Raw genomic sequence first — 18,575 nt, 5'->3', positions numbered from 1 at the left:
TAGGATTGCTGGAAATTTCAAAATAGAACCTATAAATAAAAGAAGTGCATGATTGATGCTGGAATAAGGTTCTGTTTTGATTCTGTCTCTCTCTCTCTCTCTCTCTCTCTCTCTCTCTCTCTCTATATATATATATATATATATATATATATATATATATATATATATATATATATATATATATATATATATATATATATATATATATATATATATATAAAATTCAAGCTTGTATCGCAGCAAAAGAAACACTGAATATGTTTCTAGTGGAGGAGTAAATCCTATTTTTATCTGTCTGCAACCAGCAATGTGATCCTATGAACTAAACAAAAGGATAATTTATACAAAATGGTTCAAAATTTTTACAAAAATTTATTTCGTTTGGAAAAGTGGTGCCTTCAATTTTTAAGTCGCATATAATTGTGAAGTGAAAGAATAATGGTACAAGATTCAGATTTTATTTTACAAGTAAAGATTTGAATAGCTTGCCATTCATTTGTATTCAGTCCTCCTTTTACTCTAACATCCCAAAATAAAATTCAGTGCACATCCATCCATCCATCCATCCATCCATCCATCCATCCATCCATCCATCCATCCATCCATCCATCCATCCATCCATCCATCCATCCATCCATCCATCCATCCATCCATCCATCCATCCATCCATCCATCCATCCATCCATCCATCCATCCATCCATGAATAGACTCACATTTTAGAGCTACAGGCTGCCATACATTAAGATGTGAGCCGATAAAAACCATAGTTTGGAGGTTCAATGCACACAAGCGATGGTTAAACATAATAACCATGTTAAATATGGGAAGCCAAGGTGTCTGCTTCCTACACCCCTATACAAATCCAGAGTGACTGTAGTTTGTTGGGGTAACTCCTTTTGCCTTGGTTCCCTGCAGACCAAGCTGTACCTTTGGCTTGCTTAATAAACATATTCATTAACTTAAGCCTGTCTAGCAGAGGTTTTACATATGCATCTCACAGAAGCATATTATCAACAATTAATTAAGACATTGAGTTTCCTCTATACACACTGCTATTTCATCTGTTTTTCCTTTCATTTCCATAATATTTAAATGTGAGATCTTCTGTCAACTTTAAACTTTAACTACCAGGAAGCTCTTGTTTAACCCAAATCCTTCCTTGACCTTAAACATAAATCTTTCACCTGTGTGGCAATTGTTCAGGCTTACGTCACGACCCGCACAACAGCATCCGCCCATTCTTCGTCGGAAAGCTGTCGCGCTCTGTGAGAAGTCAACTTTTCCACTGTTACACCTGAGCGACACGCCCACGTCCCGGGGCTGTCACTCAATTTGTGCAGCGAAACCTAGTACAGGCGGCTCACATGTGCGGATCCAACAGCAAGCCTTCTTCTTCTTCTTGGGAAATATAGTTCCGCTGAGGCGTAGCGGTGCTCTATGGACGAAACGGTCACGGAGAAGCTGGAAACAGAGGATTAAAACGTCCCTGTCGGCTCCGAGCGGAAATATGTCTCCCTCTCTCCGTATGGGAGCGCATGTTGTGGCTGTGCTCGTGTGGCTGCTCCTGTCAGCAGGCGCGCAGGAAAAGGGCACATCTGAACTAAGCTGCGGCGAGGTAACCGACTTAACCGACATTATCTACTTAAACTTTAAAATTACACCTAATTGGTCTATTTCTGCTTCATAAATGTTTAGTATGTGATAACATCGTTCGTTAATGTTGTTTTATAGTGCTACGTGTGAACATTATTGTTTTATGGGTCGGGATTCAGGAAAGACGCGCATCCAGGCAGGGATCAAAGTTTAATGTCCATTACTTATTTAACTGTCCTGAGCATGACACCTTACCTCACTGTTCCAGTTTCTGACCAAGTTACTTTCACACAAAACCACTAAACTTCCGAGTATTATGAAACGGTCTTCTAAAATAAAATTGCCATTTTCAGAGTTTCATCCTACATTTTTTGTAACTTTTTTTTCATGATTGCGCCTACATGCACTTTGAGAAGTTAGAACATCACCTAAAAGTTTATTATTTCAAATCAGTAAGAGGAGCTCTTATATTATGCAGAGCTCATTACAGAGAGGGTGGTGCATTTCATGGATGATTTTGATCATTGACTTACTGTTTACAAAGCCTAAAATGCAGTTTCTGTGAAGATTATATTAGGACTCGTTTTAAATTCGTTTTAACGCAGACATATTAAGTTTTTGCTTTCCAATGACTTAAGTCATTGGAGGCACTGACTGACTTTTCAGTTTTCCTTTAAGAGTTCTTAAAAAAAGGTCTGGAATGCCGTGTTTGTGTAAAGTTGAGTGGAAGAAAAAAGTATGGAAAGAAAATGCCCAGCCAACTGAAATAACTTCAGAGAATTATTTAAGAGTTTGGTGGAGATTCACTTGCCACAGACTGTACTGTAACTGTTGCATTCCTTGTGGTAATCCCTACTGAAACTGAGATTATGCTTGAAGATTATGCTTTTGGCCTCAGGCTGATGCCTGTTTACCCCCTCCGGGGTGAAGATAGCTGTTTGGTGTGCTGAATCCAAGCGTATAAATATAAATTTGAGTGACAGGAAGAAAATGTAATTTCAAAAGTACACAAGCAACAGGTTGGAGTCTTAGTAGATGCTTTGCACAAACACGATATGTTTTGTTTTCTCTCACGGATTTACAGAGCAAGTTAATTAAAAATATGTGCTTGGAGCTAACACCTGAAACTGGTTGTACTAAAATTAGTCGAGTGGAAATGATTTATACAATAAACACTGATACAAAATCAAACCAAACTGCGGAAAATCTGGGATGAGTTTGTTTTGACACTGTTTCCAAGTGATCATCTGGAGCTATTTATGGAATCATAAATTAGATTAGGTTCCTCTTTACTATGCTTCATGCTGGTGTTTTATTATTATTACATCAACAGTCTTCTATAGTCACACATTTTATTTTTGGGGGGGATAAAAACACATTTGCCACCAGCACTCTGCCCTGATTTAACCCAAATCTGTCAGTCAGACATGCCATAAAAATAAATGGTTAGTTGTAAATTACACCCACCAAACGCATTCAGTAAGAGAAGAAAGCGGGGCAATAACAGATAAGGATAAAGTGGAATTAAGGAGAAAACTAAAAGTATTTAAATTGGAGTTATTTAAAATTGAGGTAATTTGATTTTCCAGGCACAATTCTTTTTCTTAATGTGATCCAGAAATGAGCTTCATGTCACTTTTGAACAATTTCTGAGCTTCTAAAAGCAGAACAGAACCCTCAATTTTTACTAGCTCACCTGGTAAAGATGTGCTAAAAACTTCAAAGTATTTGCTGCTCTGCAGATGCAGTAATGACAAGATAATACAGTTCCCTGAAATTCAGCCCTTGAGATCTTTTTACCATCCTTGATGTGATCCATAATGGGAGAATAAAGTCTTTTTACAGCCTTTTGTGTCACAATTTCAATTGTTTCAAACCTTTTTCTTATCATTAGCCAGACTGTAGATATTGAAAAGAATAGGCAAGTAACTTCTTGTCAGCATTTCGTGATCAATAGATATCTGCCTGACCTTAATGCATGTTCTCTTGTCTTTCTCTTTTGGCACATGTTTGCCAGAGGTTAGCTGTATATATTTCTCACTTCTTTTTACCATAGATAATTCATGCATTGTTGAGCACAGGAGGAAAACTAAAAAAGCCTTGTAAAAAAAAAAAAAAGTAAATGCCGTTTTTATGCAATGGGTTAATTTTTCTCTTCCCCAATAACAAAGTCTCCCAGGCTGTGGGAACCTTAGCTTTTTTTTTTTTTATGTAAAAACCACTTTTTATGGTAAATAAACTTACAGGTGAATAAAAAACACAAACACAGAAGATTAAATCAGTTGATATTAAACCCATTTGAAGGGCGAACTAATGAGAAATTGAACAGGATAAAACTAACAGTTTATGAATCATGGCTGAGTTAACTGACAGTTAAAAAGCCCTGCCGACTAGAGGCATCAAAAATGAAACCTAAATTCAAATACTGTTTTTTGTTCATGATTTTTCAGATGAAAGCTCTATGAAAAGTGTTGTGATAACCTGACACCCACCAAACACATTCAGTAAGAGAAGAAAGTGGGGAAATGTACTAAAAAATGATTTAGTGCATTTTTTCCTGTTGTCATAGTCCTTGCTCTGTGTTAGAGGTGGAATGAGGTTCAGAAACTTTAGAGAACACTGTGACGCTTTTATGAAAACTGCACCAAATTTTAAACAAATATAATGACCTCAAAGTCCACAGAGTCTATAACATTTTAAAACAGCCAGGTTGAAATTTAATTTTACTCTTGTGTTGTTCACAAAATAAGCTGTAGTGGTTTTGTTCTTGTATAAAAACCTGTTTACACCTGCTAAGTCAGTAATGTTGATGTGCTTTGTAGGTGCGGTTCATTAACATTTCCCTTATATCGTTTTTTCCTTGCCTCCAGGGTCTCTCTGACTGCCGCATGACCAAAGGTAGCTGCATGACATCTGTTGTATATGCTTCTGTTTTATAATGACAAGCTCGCACGCCCGCAGTCGGTCTGAACAGATGCTCTTTGTCTTCAGTATCTTTCAGAGATGCCCCACCTGATCCGTATGGCTCTCTAAATATTACACACGTTCATCTCAATGCCTCTCACTGCCACTCTGCCTCCTGTGAACCATGTCTACAAATTGAAATCAGTCTCCAAGGTAACTTCAAATATTTATTTTCTAAAAGAAATCTACAGTGGCCCAAAAGCGTCGACAAAACGCAAAAACTACAACAACAAAAGCCATAATGCTAATGAAGCTATGCTAAAACAGAAGTTATGCTAGCAAGGCTTTCATATATATATATATATATATATATATATAGCTTCTGTTGTAGCTTTTTGCTGCAGCACTGTGGCTTCTGTTGTTGCCTCTGCAGTATTTAGTAGTGCTGTTTTCTTTACTGACATAATTGTGTGTTGCAGTAGGTGCAGACTTTGAAAAGCAGAGTCCTGATGGATCAGGTGACGACAGCGATGAAGAAGGTATGAAATAAACTCTTAAGGAGGGTAGTTAAAGCTCATGTCACATCATTGGTGCTCCCAGTAAAGGTGTGGAAGAAGTTGTAAAATTGTAGAAAATTGTTGCCTTACCACGTTTACTGGTGGGAAAATGTTGAAAAGTAGCAATTTAATTTGCCTCTTGAAAATTAGGCAATTAAATCAGTGCCTCATTTAATTGCTCATTATTACTTGATTGAAATTGTGTTTGGAAATGGGAGAGTTTTCTGATGTCTTCCACAAGATTTCACAGAACTGGGGTGGACAAAGAGAGTCCTTGTCCTCCCATATGCTCTTTTCTCTTTATTCACCTCACATGTTTTTTAAAAATTTTTTTTATAAGATTTAGGTTTTGGAAATGAGCTGGTTATCTGAAACTGCTTTGTTTCAGATAAATAATTTCTATCTTGATTTGGTTATTTGCTCTGGCTCATTATCCCAGCAAAATATCCAAATGACGACCCATTTTCAGTTTACTGACGACGGAAGACTGTTCTTCCTGAAAGTCTGTCAGAGCTTCCAGGGCCATCAGAAAAGAAACAATCCCACAGTTTGATGGAATCTACACTATGTATAAGAGAGGTCACGAGGTGCTTTCCACACATTCATCCTGTGTTTCCTGCTAAACTAATTTGGAGGGTCTGTTCATCAAATGTGGATGATGTTAGTCTCGGCTGAACCGAACACTCAGTTGAGTTAAATTCATTATGTTTGTAACTCTACACAAGCTATTGTATAATACTAACAGTTCCAACTTATTTAAATAATTCAGACCAATCATATCCTCCTGACTACCATTAGTTCATTTTTGTCCTCTGTAGAGGACATTTCTAAACTTGAATATCTCCAACCCCCTGCATTCTACTGAATTAATTCCTTTTGGTATCTACAGACGACATTTAGGGCTTTTCAATGATACCACATGTGAAGGGGTGGGACTTTTTTATGTACCTTTTTCTAATTCATAAAAATGGCATTTATGAGTAATAACACATTTTTTGGGAAGAGACAAAGTAAGTGCATAAAATCTTTTATTACCTTACAAAAACTGTGGGATTTAAAAAAATGGTGATTGGACAATATTTTTTTTCCTGGTAGTCAGGAGGTTAAAGATATAATCACACTCAAATACACAAATTTTATAATGTATTACACATTTCAGGTTTAAAGTCCCAATAGCATTTGGCAAACACTACAAGTTTAGGCTTGTGATTGTATCAACGATTTCTTCCTGAGATGTGGATCTTATCTAATGGTGGTTAAAGACCTAAAATGCCACTCCTTGGCAGTGAGATTTTTTTTTAAACTCCTTCTTCATGGTGTTAAGATGAACTTGGATATTTATCCACCCAATTATGTGGCAGTCTCATGTGTTTTAAGCTGTTTGCTCTGAATCGGAAGTGTGAGCAGGTTGAGAAGATCTCATTCTTTAAAGGCAAATCTTAGCTCTTGATGGTCAGCACAAATCTGTTTGTGCCGACCACCATAACATAGTTACCTTTAGTTACATGGCTGGACTAAGATCCAAGTTTATCTCACCACCAGGAGCCAGAGGGCTAAGACCTGCCTCCTGGCTCTAATTGGTTGTTTCTAGTTACTGGGAGAAGCTGAAGAAGTTAGATTTTGTTTTTCCCACAGATTAATTGCCTCATACCATACTGTCATGACATAGTGACACGATCAATAAATGTGTAAAAACATATATATATATATATATATATATATATATATATTTTTTTATAAAAGTTACATGAAGTAAGGTGATTTTTTTCCTCAATTTCTTTCTATTGATTATATTAACACAGTAACCAACAAACCTCCAGATGAGCTTATTTAAAAAGGTTGAATTTTTCTGACTTACAAAAGATAACCAAATTTGAAGTCCTCTGTGTGTCTTTACTAGGAGTGCTGATATTGTAAATGACACTGGAGTTGGCTCTTTATAATAACTGGGTCTCTTTTATATATATATGTATATATACACAATACTGTATGTAACATTTGTTTTCTTTGTCTTGTAGCTATTGTGAAAGTCTGTCTCTCCTTTCCGGGATCCATCGAATTCTGCAGGGCAATCCATTTTAAACCAGCCTACATGGGCGAGTCCTCCAAATACAAGGTAAGCCTTGTATAAAAGACAGCTTCAAGTACAGTCCTGGTAAAAGGACACCATCATTAAAGTCCATGGTTTTACATAGATTTTACATAGCAAGCATTATTAAAATTATTAATCTAATTCTCTTCTGGGGTTGCGGTTTGAAATGCACAATCTGTGGTAAACAACACTAGATCGCATGTAACCCTTTAACACAAATTCAACAAAAAGTCTGAACGTAGAGGAAATGTATCGGAAATTTAACCCACCTGTACCATTTCCACAGGGATTCTTATGGTAGATACTGCTGGGTTTAGTTTATTAAAAATACAATCAATCAGCTGATCGGCAGGAACTTGAAGCAGATCCGTGTAAGCAAACTTTGTAGGACTCCAGTAATGATTGCAGATAAGCCATTGTTGCAGTCCATAAATCTGAAAACGGTTAGGTGTTCATCAGCACTGAGAAAGATGTCTCTAATAAACTGAAAATATTGACGACAGCACTCAAACTTTTCAGAAGTGAACATTCTACCAGATTAAGAATAAATTCATGAGGTGAATGAAAAGGTTTTTCTGAACTTGGAGGCAAGTCGATAGCAGAGTGGCTAAAAATGTACAGGGTTTAGAAGGGTTCAGTCAAGTCCAGGCCTCGCCCTGACTAAAATGCTCTGATAGGACCTTAAGGTAGATCTGCATACAACGTCTGAAACAACTCTTTGAGTAAAGAAAGGGTAATGAATTCCTTCACTGCAGTGAGAGAGACTGATAAGATGATCCAACTGATCAGAGCCGGTGGCACTGCAAGCAGCTGAATCTCAGGGTATGTTTGGCTTTTTGAGCACAGCTTTTAAATTTTGGTTTAATTTCGGTAAAATAATTGAAATAAACTATGCTTCTAAATATTTGCATATTTTACAAACAGTACTTAATTTAACTATGATAGTAGATAGTGGTCCCTAAAGATCAAAGGTATTTATTCTGCTTGTGTGACAGGCAGTAAAGTCTCTCTATTCCTGCTAATTCTATTTTTCGAAAAATTATTCCCTTTGACTTCTTCCTGGTAAATTGATGTCATCCTCCCACGTGGCGTCGTTGTGTGGGAAAAAAAAATAAAAAGGAAGAACCGAAACATGTAGACATGAGCTTTTAAAGCAACACCCTGGAGTGGAAGCAGAAACGTGTTCAAACATCTTGTGGGCAAGATGTTTTTCCTTTGCTGAGTTCATTAAATTCTTTGGAAACTCATGCAGTTTAATACCCAGAAACGATTACCAACATCATTTTGTTGTGGTTTTTAAAAGTAAATTATGAAATTTTATACATACAATGTTACCTCAAGTACAATATTCAATGAATGTGTGGTACAAAAGGGGCTAGTCTGAGCAAAAAATGCTCAAGTTTACAGTACAGTATTAATTCGTTTTTGTTAATTTGACTTTTATTGTTCTTGCTGCATTTATTTTTGTTTATGCTGCTGAATTCTTAAAACTGATTAAGATAAAATTGTATAGAACGATAGAAAGATGGTTAAGTAGAATATTGTAGGGCTAAAAGCGCCATCTGACTGTTTTTAGTAAATCTTTAAAAAACAGTTGTAATCAAATTTTGTCCTTTAAGTTAAGGAGCCCTGAACAAGGAAGTCAAGTAAAGCTATTTTTATTCTTCTTTCTTTGTAGTAGAACAAATATATTATGTTTCTTATCTACTCTCTGAATCTATGAGTTGTTGTTCAGCTCATGTTGAGCCAAACTTTCTTAGACAACAGAAATATTAAAATCAACCTCCAAGGCTTTATCTTTATCTAACTAATTGCTACAGCAGAGCTTCTCTTCCTTATCAGATTCTCCTCTTCTTCCTGTTCTAATCATTGCTGGAATATAATTATATATATATATATATAATTATAGTCTATCATTGTTATTGTGGTGTTACAAAGTAATTACCGTAAGTACTGCTTGAAAGACTTTAAATCTTTAAAATTATAATTTTTAAAGAAATATCGTTATTGTGATTGTTTTATTTAGAATAAACATCCATATGAGTGACTAGCTTCAGGTGAATGTACATATTTCTAATCTATGCTAACTGTATTTACCTCGGCTTGTACAACAGCCTCATTTGTTTGTGGCACAGATTCAACAAGAAATGAGTTGGAGATGATTTGAGGTTGTGATCTAGTGCATTACTATGTTAAAGTAGTCATCAAGTTAGGAACAACACAACTTTTATGAGACTGTTAGGGATGGGCAACATAGACTAAAAATTTTATTACTAGAATTTGTGGTATGTATTGTCATAGATGTAAAAGTAGTCACAAAAATATTTATAGCTTCTTTGTAATCTCTCAGCATGTCACTGAAGTTCAAGCCCAATACATATTAAAACTGCTGATAAAATCATATCTAATGGTAAGATTTTTAAAAACATTTTTTTTTTAAATTTCAGTTAAGATTTCTGCACACATAATACAGGTTATGTCTGCAGGTTATGCGCACAAATATTATCAAATATTTGAATTTATGGTTCCACGTGGAAATAGTAAAAGTAAAAGAAAACGGTCAAAGTAGCAATTCTGCCAATAGTCTTAAGTTTTTGAAGTTTTCTGATGTCATTTGTTTTTATCATGATGAATTAAAATTCTTATCATGGTAAGAATTTTTTAACCATAGTGAAAAATTATCACAATTACCACAATTTTTTTTGTGATAATTCCAAAACTGTGCAAATGCACTGTACAAAGTGCCAGCTGGCAGAGAAGCTCTTCTCCTACTTTCAACATGTTGTGTGTACGGATGGTATTGCACAGACCCTGGTTGTAACGAATGGTTATTTAAGTTTCTTTTACTTTTCTAACTTTGTGAGTTAGGATGCAAATTATTCTCTTACAGCAATAATTTGTCTTTACTCACATAAGTTCTGCTCCTTGTTTGCTTACTTTTTTTTGGAATCAGATCTAGCTGTGCATGAAAATCCAGATCAGCTATTTTTGAAATCCTCAGACTGGCATCAGGGATCATCTGCATGCTGCATTTAAATGAGCTGAAATTTACTTTATAATTTTAATATTGTTTCTTCTTAATTCTGATGTTCGGGTTAATCTGCAGCAAGGCACGGCCATCATTTCTAGATACTGTACAGTCTTTGAATTACCTTCAAGTGGTCAAAATATTACTAGCTATTTAAATTGAAAAACAAGCTCCAACTTCTCTGCTATCTCGATTGCACCCTCTTCCCAAAGTGAGTAAAACTTCATTGGAGCAGACAGACCATCTGTATGGTGCAGCATGAGCTAAAGTTACATTACCAAGAGTACACTATAGATGTTTTTAACTGTTCAAATGTGACTGACATCAGCCTATCACATTAGCAAAAAAAAGTGTTATTTAAAGTGTCTGGATGTTATGACATTTAAAAATGCAATGCAGATATACAATGGATTGACTAGGGTATAAAAATTTACATTGTTTTTATATTTTCGGCTAACACAGTTGCGGCTGACAGAGAGAGTGGATTTTAAGGCTCCTGTTGTGGTCACAGCAGATTCAAAGGAAACACAAATGGTCAAAAATATCACGTTTCCTTCGGAAAAAGATGGTGAGTTAAAGTGCTGTAATTTCTAGCAAAACAAAAAACAGCAGGGTCACTGAGTTCCTTTTCTGTCCTCTTTCTTTCAGTCTGTCCTTCGAAACTCTTTAATGATTCTCAAGGGCGCAACGGTAAGAGATTAAAATTTCACAAATACAATTGTCCACAAAAATCTATAGAAATATTAGATTCAGTACTGTATTCTGTGGACTGATGACACAAAAGCGGAGCCTTTTATAAGATGTACGTTTCATTAAAACTAGAGTATCTCCGACAGAGAAACATGGAAATAGTAGTGTGATTGTGTAGGGTGCTTTTCTGCTTCATGACCTCAACGACCTGCTGAAACTGATGGAAACATATCGGCTTATCAGTTTGTTTGTTTTTTAAATTAAGCTCAAGTGCGTTTGGGTTAAGCAACACGACGACAGTGGGAAGTTGTTCCTCATGAGGAGCATGTGCACATGAGCCCACGGTGGCTTGGATGACTTTTCCCCCCTTAATTAATTAATTAAAGAAATCATAATTTAAAAACTGCATTTTGCATGTTCTCTGGTTATCTTCATTTGTTATAATGAAGATGAAAAATGCATGTGTCTTTTACTGTGCTCTGTGAATTTTTGTAAGATAACACATTATCTGGAATCATTAGTTTGTTTGTCCTAGCACATGCTGTCACGCAATGCATTTAAAAAAGGACTACGGTTGGTTGTTTACGATGACTGACATGTTCCTCTCCCAGTGCCTAGGCTCCATATATATTACACAGAAAACTTGGTCTGGCTGCAGCTGAAAAATATTCCTTCCAAACAAGGGAAGATCTATTGGGAAATGGAATGGGATGACATATCTGGACAGCCTCTTTTGTGGGTAAGTCATCCCTGAACTATCCAAAAATGTTCATGCACACATTTCAAAACGTTCAACAATAGTTTCACCTGTGTAATTTTCTTGTCTGTGCAGCCTACCAACAAGAGTGAAATAGTTATCCCATCATATCTCATTGCACCATGCCTATGCTTCCTGGTAACTGGAATTTTAACTCGGAAAAATAGTCATTTACATAAGATGAAAGGAATGATTAAAAATAACTCTTTTTGTAGGCATGGTTTGATGGTAAAGACACGAAAGGGAAGTACTGTCCTTTCACAAATAAAACAGGTCAGAGTTGTTTCCTGATGTCGCTGTCCGATCTTATCTGCTTCGTGATGCATTGGTTCATGGAATATGACGTGCCATTTTCTGTTTTTTTAAAAAAAAATTTAATAGACGCTCTGAGAAGAATGCAGAACAACGTGTCTGTAACTATGGCGGAGTCTCCGTTAAGGAGTGGGGACACGGGCCTGAGCTGGAATGCAACCTCTCCCTGTAAAGTGCAGGCAGAGGTGCAATTGTGCAAGAAAGACATGGCAGGGGGCCAGTGTGAAGAAGTGACGGGCTCCAAACAGCAACTCAATGAAACTGGTTGGAAGGCGGTGCACAGAGTACACTGGGTAAAAAAAAAACATTCCTCAATATGCTACACCCTCCATTCATAAAGTAGATGTCGAGATTTTGTGCCTAAGTCAAAATTTCTTAAGCTGGCGCATGTTTGGAATCGGTCCAACTTTTAATGGTGTGTAGCTGTCGATCAGGAGACCTATAAAGATCAGAGGTGAAATGATTCGCATAAAAGAAAAGGCATCGTTTGCTTGATGACTGGCATGAAGTATTTTTACAAGTCAGGCAGCGTTATTGTCTGAGATGTCCTTGCGCACCACACGTCGGACATCCGCAGTGTGGTTACATATGTTCCTGCCAGTATTTCAGACATCTTTGTGCTTTCAGATCATTTTGAGATCTATTTATTACACTTATTAATTAGCATTTTAATTTATTCCTTTTTGTCCTCTCAGCAAGCAGGGGAGTTCTTGCTACAGCCACACCCTCAGCTTTGTGTGCAGGTACCATTTGTACTTTTTTCCTCAATAAATCCTCACTGTTTTTAACAACATTTTGTTCTGAACCATTGAACCTACTGTCACTTTAAACCATTATGCTATAGGTTAAATCTGAAGGGATGGTCTCGTTCTCAAAGCCCCAGTGTCCATTTGAAAGTAAGAATTCAAACTACTCCATACTCTTAAAAACAATGCCCAAAGATTATTTTTATGTGGATTATGTGTTTAATACATTTTATTGTACAGTTCATGCCTAAGAAAAACATGTTTCTCACAAACTTTACTGCCTCATTGTTGCTCTTTGTCACATTTTTATAAAGTAGACCACACTGAACTCACTAATAAACATGCAATACGTTTCAAAAGCCTTTAATTAGAAATGCACCAGGTTCATGCAAAACTCTATAAGGTGAGAAAATAAGAGTAGATTCATAAGTTTCCTTCTAAACTCTTAGTTGTCTCTTTATGTACTGAATTGTATTATTTTTCTTAACCCTCTTTGGCATGACTTTTTATTTTTTTGGGGAAAAAATATTTTCCTGTATTCTTTGGGAGCTTGTTGGCCTTTAATTACATATCATAAAATTGGACCCTGACACCTCTCGGAACCGGATTTGGGTTTGTTGCCTCAGGGCAACATTGTACTACAAGGGGTCTAAAACGCCAAGTTTTCTAAAGTGATTATAAGAAGTGAAATACAAATAAAACAAAAACTATATTCATAAAAAAACTTATTGACAAAAATAAATCAGACATGGTTCCAACTCATCAAATATAAAATAAACAACTAACTTTCATTAATGAATGGTACATTTGAGCAAATTACTAAAACGAGCATTTGTGTGTTTGTACATGTGTATGTTTGGCAGAGCTAGAATCACTGATGTTGAAATCAGTCTTTTTCCCTATTATATGTTAAACATCAGGAAGAAATTGCTTGCTGATGTGAAAAAAAGTGTATATCACATTTTTGGCACTTGATTATTGGCGTACCTGGGACTCACCATCTGTTTACCTGATTATCTATGGGTTGTAGCGACCAGATTCACATCAGTGACAGGAGTTTGGCCTGCAGGTTCTTTTTATAAGACTTTGTAGTTCTGATTCTTTGTTCGAATTTGAGCCAAGCAAAGGATAACATTTCCACCAGCTCCCATATCTGATAGATTTGGTGGTTGCACGGCTCGTCCTGTATAGGTTGTAAGGAACACCATCTGCATCAGCCATACAAAGTTCCCTGCAGACCCATATTTTTGGGTTTGGCAGGTATTGCTTCAGTCTTTGCCTGCCTTGGAATGGGGCCATTTGTTCATTGATGACCAGCTCATCACTCTTTGGGACTGAAGTCAGTTTTGAGGCTAAACAAACAATGAAATAATGGTTGTACAATGGATCCTCATGTTTTCATTGGGAATGACCCCAACTTATGAACCATGCACATTTAGTCCATGAAATGACCTTGCATCCATCTCCTGTTGCTGTTAGTCAATAATAAAGTATAAAAATTGGCTGTGATAATTATTTTGTAATCAATTGCATATTGTCGCATTAGAATAATATTGTCTGAGCAGAAGGGCCCTAATTGCGCAGTGTTGCCCTGAGGCAACAAACAAAAAAACACAGTTTTACCATAGAAATTATTTTTTTTAAATTTGTCTTGAAATGATCTACTATGCTTCTTTACATACTCACAGGTATGAAAATATTTTTAGTTAGAGTGACCCAAAATTAAACATAAAGAAAAGTGATGTATAACTTACAAGTAGGAGGCAAGGTGTAGCATGCACCTCTGCTTCATAAAAAGGACTGCTCCTCTTCAAAGTAAAAAGTCACATGAACCTCAATACCTCTTTTATTTGGACAAAAATATGTCTGTAGGTATTTTAAATCAACCCCCAAAAATAAAATAAAGGAGCAACGGGAGGTACAGAAATGTGGTTTGTTGCCTGAGGGCAACACCATGCCATAAAGGGTTTTCTTAAAAAAAGGTTTCTTGATTTTTTTATTTTTTGTTTTATTTTAGCACATCGAGAGAGATGGATTCTTTTGCTTCTCGTCGGATTTATCCTGATATGTCTGACTATACTTGGAGTCTATTTGATACAAGGCGTTCTGAAAGGTTGGCTTGTTTAGGATACAAAACTGAATGTCTCTTGCGGTTAGTATGAAAACGTCACTATTATTTCTGCTTTTTCTCCAGGATATGTTTGGAGATGGTTGAAGGATGATGACGTCAAAGGTTTGTCTTACTCTTATTTTTTGTTTACGCCAACAAAAAAAACAAGACCTTTTTTGCTGATGTTACAATTCCTTTAAAAACTAGTCTTACAGCTTAAAATCTTCTGCTTCAAATGAAAATTTCAGTTTGTTTTAATTGAATTTTATGTTGTAAACACAAACTAGATCATAGTTGTAAAGGAAAAGAAAAAGTGTTTTTGAAAAATTAAAATAGTCCACCAAAGTGAAATTAAATCTCAATCCAGCTTTTCTGTGATGCTTAGAGATTGTTTGAGGAGAAAAGTGAACGACATCACTGCAGACTAAGGAACATGCCTGCTATGTCAGAGATAAACTTGAAGAAAAGTTTAAAGTAAAGTTTTGAAACAATATCAAAGCTGCAAACCTACCTACTTCTCACTGCTCCTATGAAGGAGCAGTGAACCTCCTTCATAGGAGGTTCACTGCTCCTCCTATGAAGGACTGAACCTCCTCCTTCATAGGAGGAGCAGTGAACCACAGCTCCAGATAACCTGTCCAAAGTGCAACCATTAGTCGTCCACTCCACAAATCAGAACTAATTCAGTGAGAGTGGCAAGAATCCAGCTATAAGAAGTCCTGTTTATGGGTTATGCCAGAAAAGAAACAGGTCTGAATGATTAGCTTCGAGCAGCAAACTTATACAACAACGGAGGAGTGACTAAGAATAAAGTAAATCCATGCGTTAAAATGGCCACGTAAAAATCCAGACATTAATCAAATGGAGAATATGTGGAAACCTTTTGAAAATACCCCGTGGCAGCTTTGATTGCAGTGAAAGTGGTCCTTCCAAGTATTGGCACAAATATAGGCTACACTTTTCATATTTTATTTGTTCAGAAACTTGAAAAGTATCCAATATCTTTTCTCCACTTTACAACCATGAACTCCTTTGTGTTCGTCTGTCACATAAAATTAAAATAAAATCCACAAAGGGTATGTTTATCACAAGACAAAATGTAAAACAGTTTTTCAAGGCATTGCAAAAGTTTGATTTTTTTATTTATACCATTTGTATAGTTCAGGCAGTATTTTTCTTTTTACTCTGTGGCTTAAAAAGTACATTTGATTAATTTAGTGTTAATTTATTACGACATACATTATATTCATGTCGTAATTTGCCTTGTGATTGAAAACAGCCAGCATGAATGTTTTCTTTCTTCCAGGTGCTGTGGGTGGCGGTCATGTGATGCTGCTATATCCGCCTGATGATGACAAGCGTCTGCCAGAGCTCCTATGTCACTTGGGTTCATCTCTTCAGGCCCTGGGCTTCACCGTGTCTCTTGACCTCTGGAGCCAGGGCGAACTCAGCGTGCTCGGCCCCGTGCCGTGGCTCCACTCGCGACTGGACCGTCTGAAGCGGCAGGGCGGTAAGGTGGTGCTAGTCTTAACCCAGACCACGTGGGCCAGAGCAGAGGAATGGGGAGCATGCAGCTGCGAGAACAATGAAGAGAACATCACAGGGGTGCAGGGGGACTCTGCCTCGTCCCGCCACGTGGATGTTTTTGGCGCCTCGCTGAGCTGCATTCTTGCAGACTATTTACAGGGCCGCGCAGGCGAGCGCTTCATGCTGGTGCAGTTTGAGTCACTCCCTCCTGCGCCTCCAGGTGGCTACCGGCCGCTTCCACGGCTTTTTTGCGGACTCCATCTCTACAGCCTTCCTTCCCAAAGTCTGGGCTTTCTGACTGAGCTGGCGGGCTCCAAACAAATCGCCTCAGCATCAGCACGACGGAAAAGAGCAGGGGGGCTTCGAATGGCATCCAGAGCGTTTGCCAAAAGGCTGTCGGGGTTCACAGCGGGGACAAATGTGTTGCACCTTGCTGGTGTATCTCCAGGCTGTGTTGGGCGGGAAGAGGAAGACTCTGGGGAAATTCTACTCTTAGAACCAAATTTAATCACACCACCGTCCAGTCCTGATACAGCGGTCGGTAAAATGGATTGGGTCTGACAACTAGAGAGGATCGTAAAGGACAAGTTATGGGAGGCTCCAGTGAACAAATATACCTCAATTGATGCACAAAGACATCCATTTTCTGTTTCCGTTACCCTTACTGTGTCGTTGGATGCTGATGCTTGATGATCTCCAAGTGTCTCCAGAAGTTGGTGGACAGAAGGCAGTTAAGGGTTAGGATACAACTGCATGGCATTTGAAAATATTTCAATGCAAATAATATTGGTAAATATTGCATTGATGATATCAGTTACGATATGCCTAATATTTTCCTTCTTGTCTCTATTGTCTGTGCTTCAATGTTATTAGCGTCCAGTGTGAGGATTTGCTGCAGTGAGACTGTGAGATTAATATTGGAAGAAAATGCAATTTCATAAGACTTGGAATATGTTAGCTGCAATTATTGCACTCCAAACAGTCCTTTAAAATATGTTTATTGCGCAGTCTGATATTGCAATAATTTGTGATATGCTACTGGTTAGGTTGCTGATCCAGGACATGGCAACACAGAAAAGCACAAGGCAAACAACCACACAGACGCGTACTGCCACCTGTGGGGAATTGAAAGAGAAACTTAGCACACTTAGTTTGGACAATGTGAAAAAAGTGGAGTAACTGGAGAAAACCTACATACGCATAGAGAGAAAATTTGAACTCAGAGTTCAGAAAATACATACAAACACCTACAGTTAGTTTGAAGTGACCAGTTTATCATGTTTCTCAACTGTGGGAGGAATCTGGAATGTCTGAGAGAAAACACTCATGCATAAGGACAACATGGAAATTGTGTGAGACATGTTGAGAAAAAGCATTATATTGTTCAACATTTTGGCTAGTTAGGTTTATCAAACAGTAATGTCAACTTGATAAACCTGGATGCCGTCTTTAGCAGCAAGAGCAGTTCTAAATGATAAACATCAGGTCAGTAAAGTTTGAGCAGCTAACGCTTAAGAGAAACTTGATCCAGCACTGAAACATGACACTACCTGGAAAAACAAAATGCATTAAATATAGAAGATCTTTGTAGGAGTTTGCAAATTGTGTTTGATTGTGATCTTGAAAAAGCAAAATGGCATTAACACAAAACCGCAGAGAGCATTCTCAGTGTAGCATGCACTTGATATTTATACCAAACTTTCCACAGGCACTGTGTGTATTTAAGTCATTTTACTTGTACATGATGGTCTTGCACTTCATCTGGACAGTAAAAAACCCTACAATTCACGAGAGAAAAAATTTATATATGACAGACTGTACATGTAAATATGCTATATGGTTTGCTCAGGAATTCTGAGTTGGTTTTATACTGTGATTTTTCTTAAGTGTTTTAATATGGGATTGAATAAAGCATTATTGTACTTCTCTATAAACAATTATTTCTCATCTGAGTAAATAACAGATACTTTAGTTTGACTTACTACAATTTCACAATAAAGAGATAAAGCTCAACAGGAACACCATGAAGATGTAAAATTAAGACGAGATGTGCCAGTCGGCACTTTGGTTGTATGGAGAATATGGAGCATACCGGTGCAGTGTACGAGTCGGGTAAAACAATACTCAAGAGAAGCACTCAATAAGCATTTTTTTACACCGAACCAAACTGAAGTTTAAAAATCCTATTGGAATTTGTGGTCATAATTCTATCGTCTAACTTTCCTTCATTAAATTTTGACTTTAGGCAGCCTTCTATT

At 37.0% G+C, this 18,575-nt stretch overlaps 1 protein-coding gene across 2 annotated transcripts; it reads left to right on the top strand.

Annotated features, from left to right (window-relative positions):
- Window positions 1–1,287: 1,287 nt before the first annotated feature.
- wu:fl23c11 (interleukin-17 receptor C) lies at window positions 1,288–18,254 on the top strand. 2 transcript variants are annotated; one of them, XM_008414058.2, is made up of 16 exons: window positions 1,288–1,616; window positions 4,465–4,492; window positions 4,586–4,711; window positions 4,981–5,037; window positions 7,074–7,171; window positions 10,638–10,743; window positions 10,824–10,865; window positions 11,477–11,604; window positions 11,698–11,760; window positions 11,838–11,895; window positions 12,004–12,227; window positions 12,630–12,677; window positions 12,779–12,830; window positions 14,698–14,793; window positions 14,875–14,913; window positions 16,097–18,254. In XM_008414058.2, the coding sequence occupies exons 1-16, from the start codon at window positions 1,509–1,511 to the stop codon at window positions 16,876–16,878; spliced, it is 2,055 nt and encodes a 684-aa protein (XP_008412280.2). In that variant the 5' UTR covers window positions 1,288–1,508; the 3' UTR covers window positions 16,879–18,254. The 2 variants fall into 2 exon arrangements, with proteins under 2 accessions (XP_008412280.2, XP_008412281.2); XM_008414059.3 differs by having other exon boundaries at window positions 1,290–1,616; window positions 4,978–5,037.
- Window positions 18,255–18,575: the final 321 nt, after the last annotated feature.

This window comes from Poecilia reticulata, chromosome 7 (assembly GCF_904066995.2).
Source record: "Poecilia reticulata chromosome 7, P_reticulata-male-v2, whole genome shotgun sequence".
NCBI lineage: Eukaryota > Metazoa > Chordata > Actinopteri > Cyprinodontiformes > Poeciliidae > Poecilia > Poecilia reticulata.
Note: the sequence above shows the minus strand (reverse complement) of the source record. Positions and strands in the feature narration are given on the sequence as shown.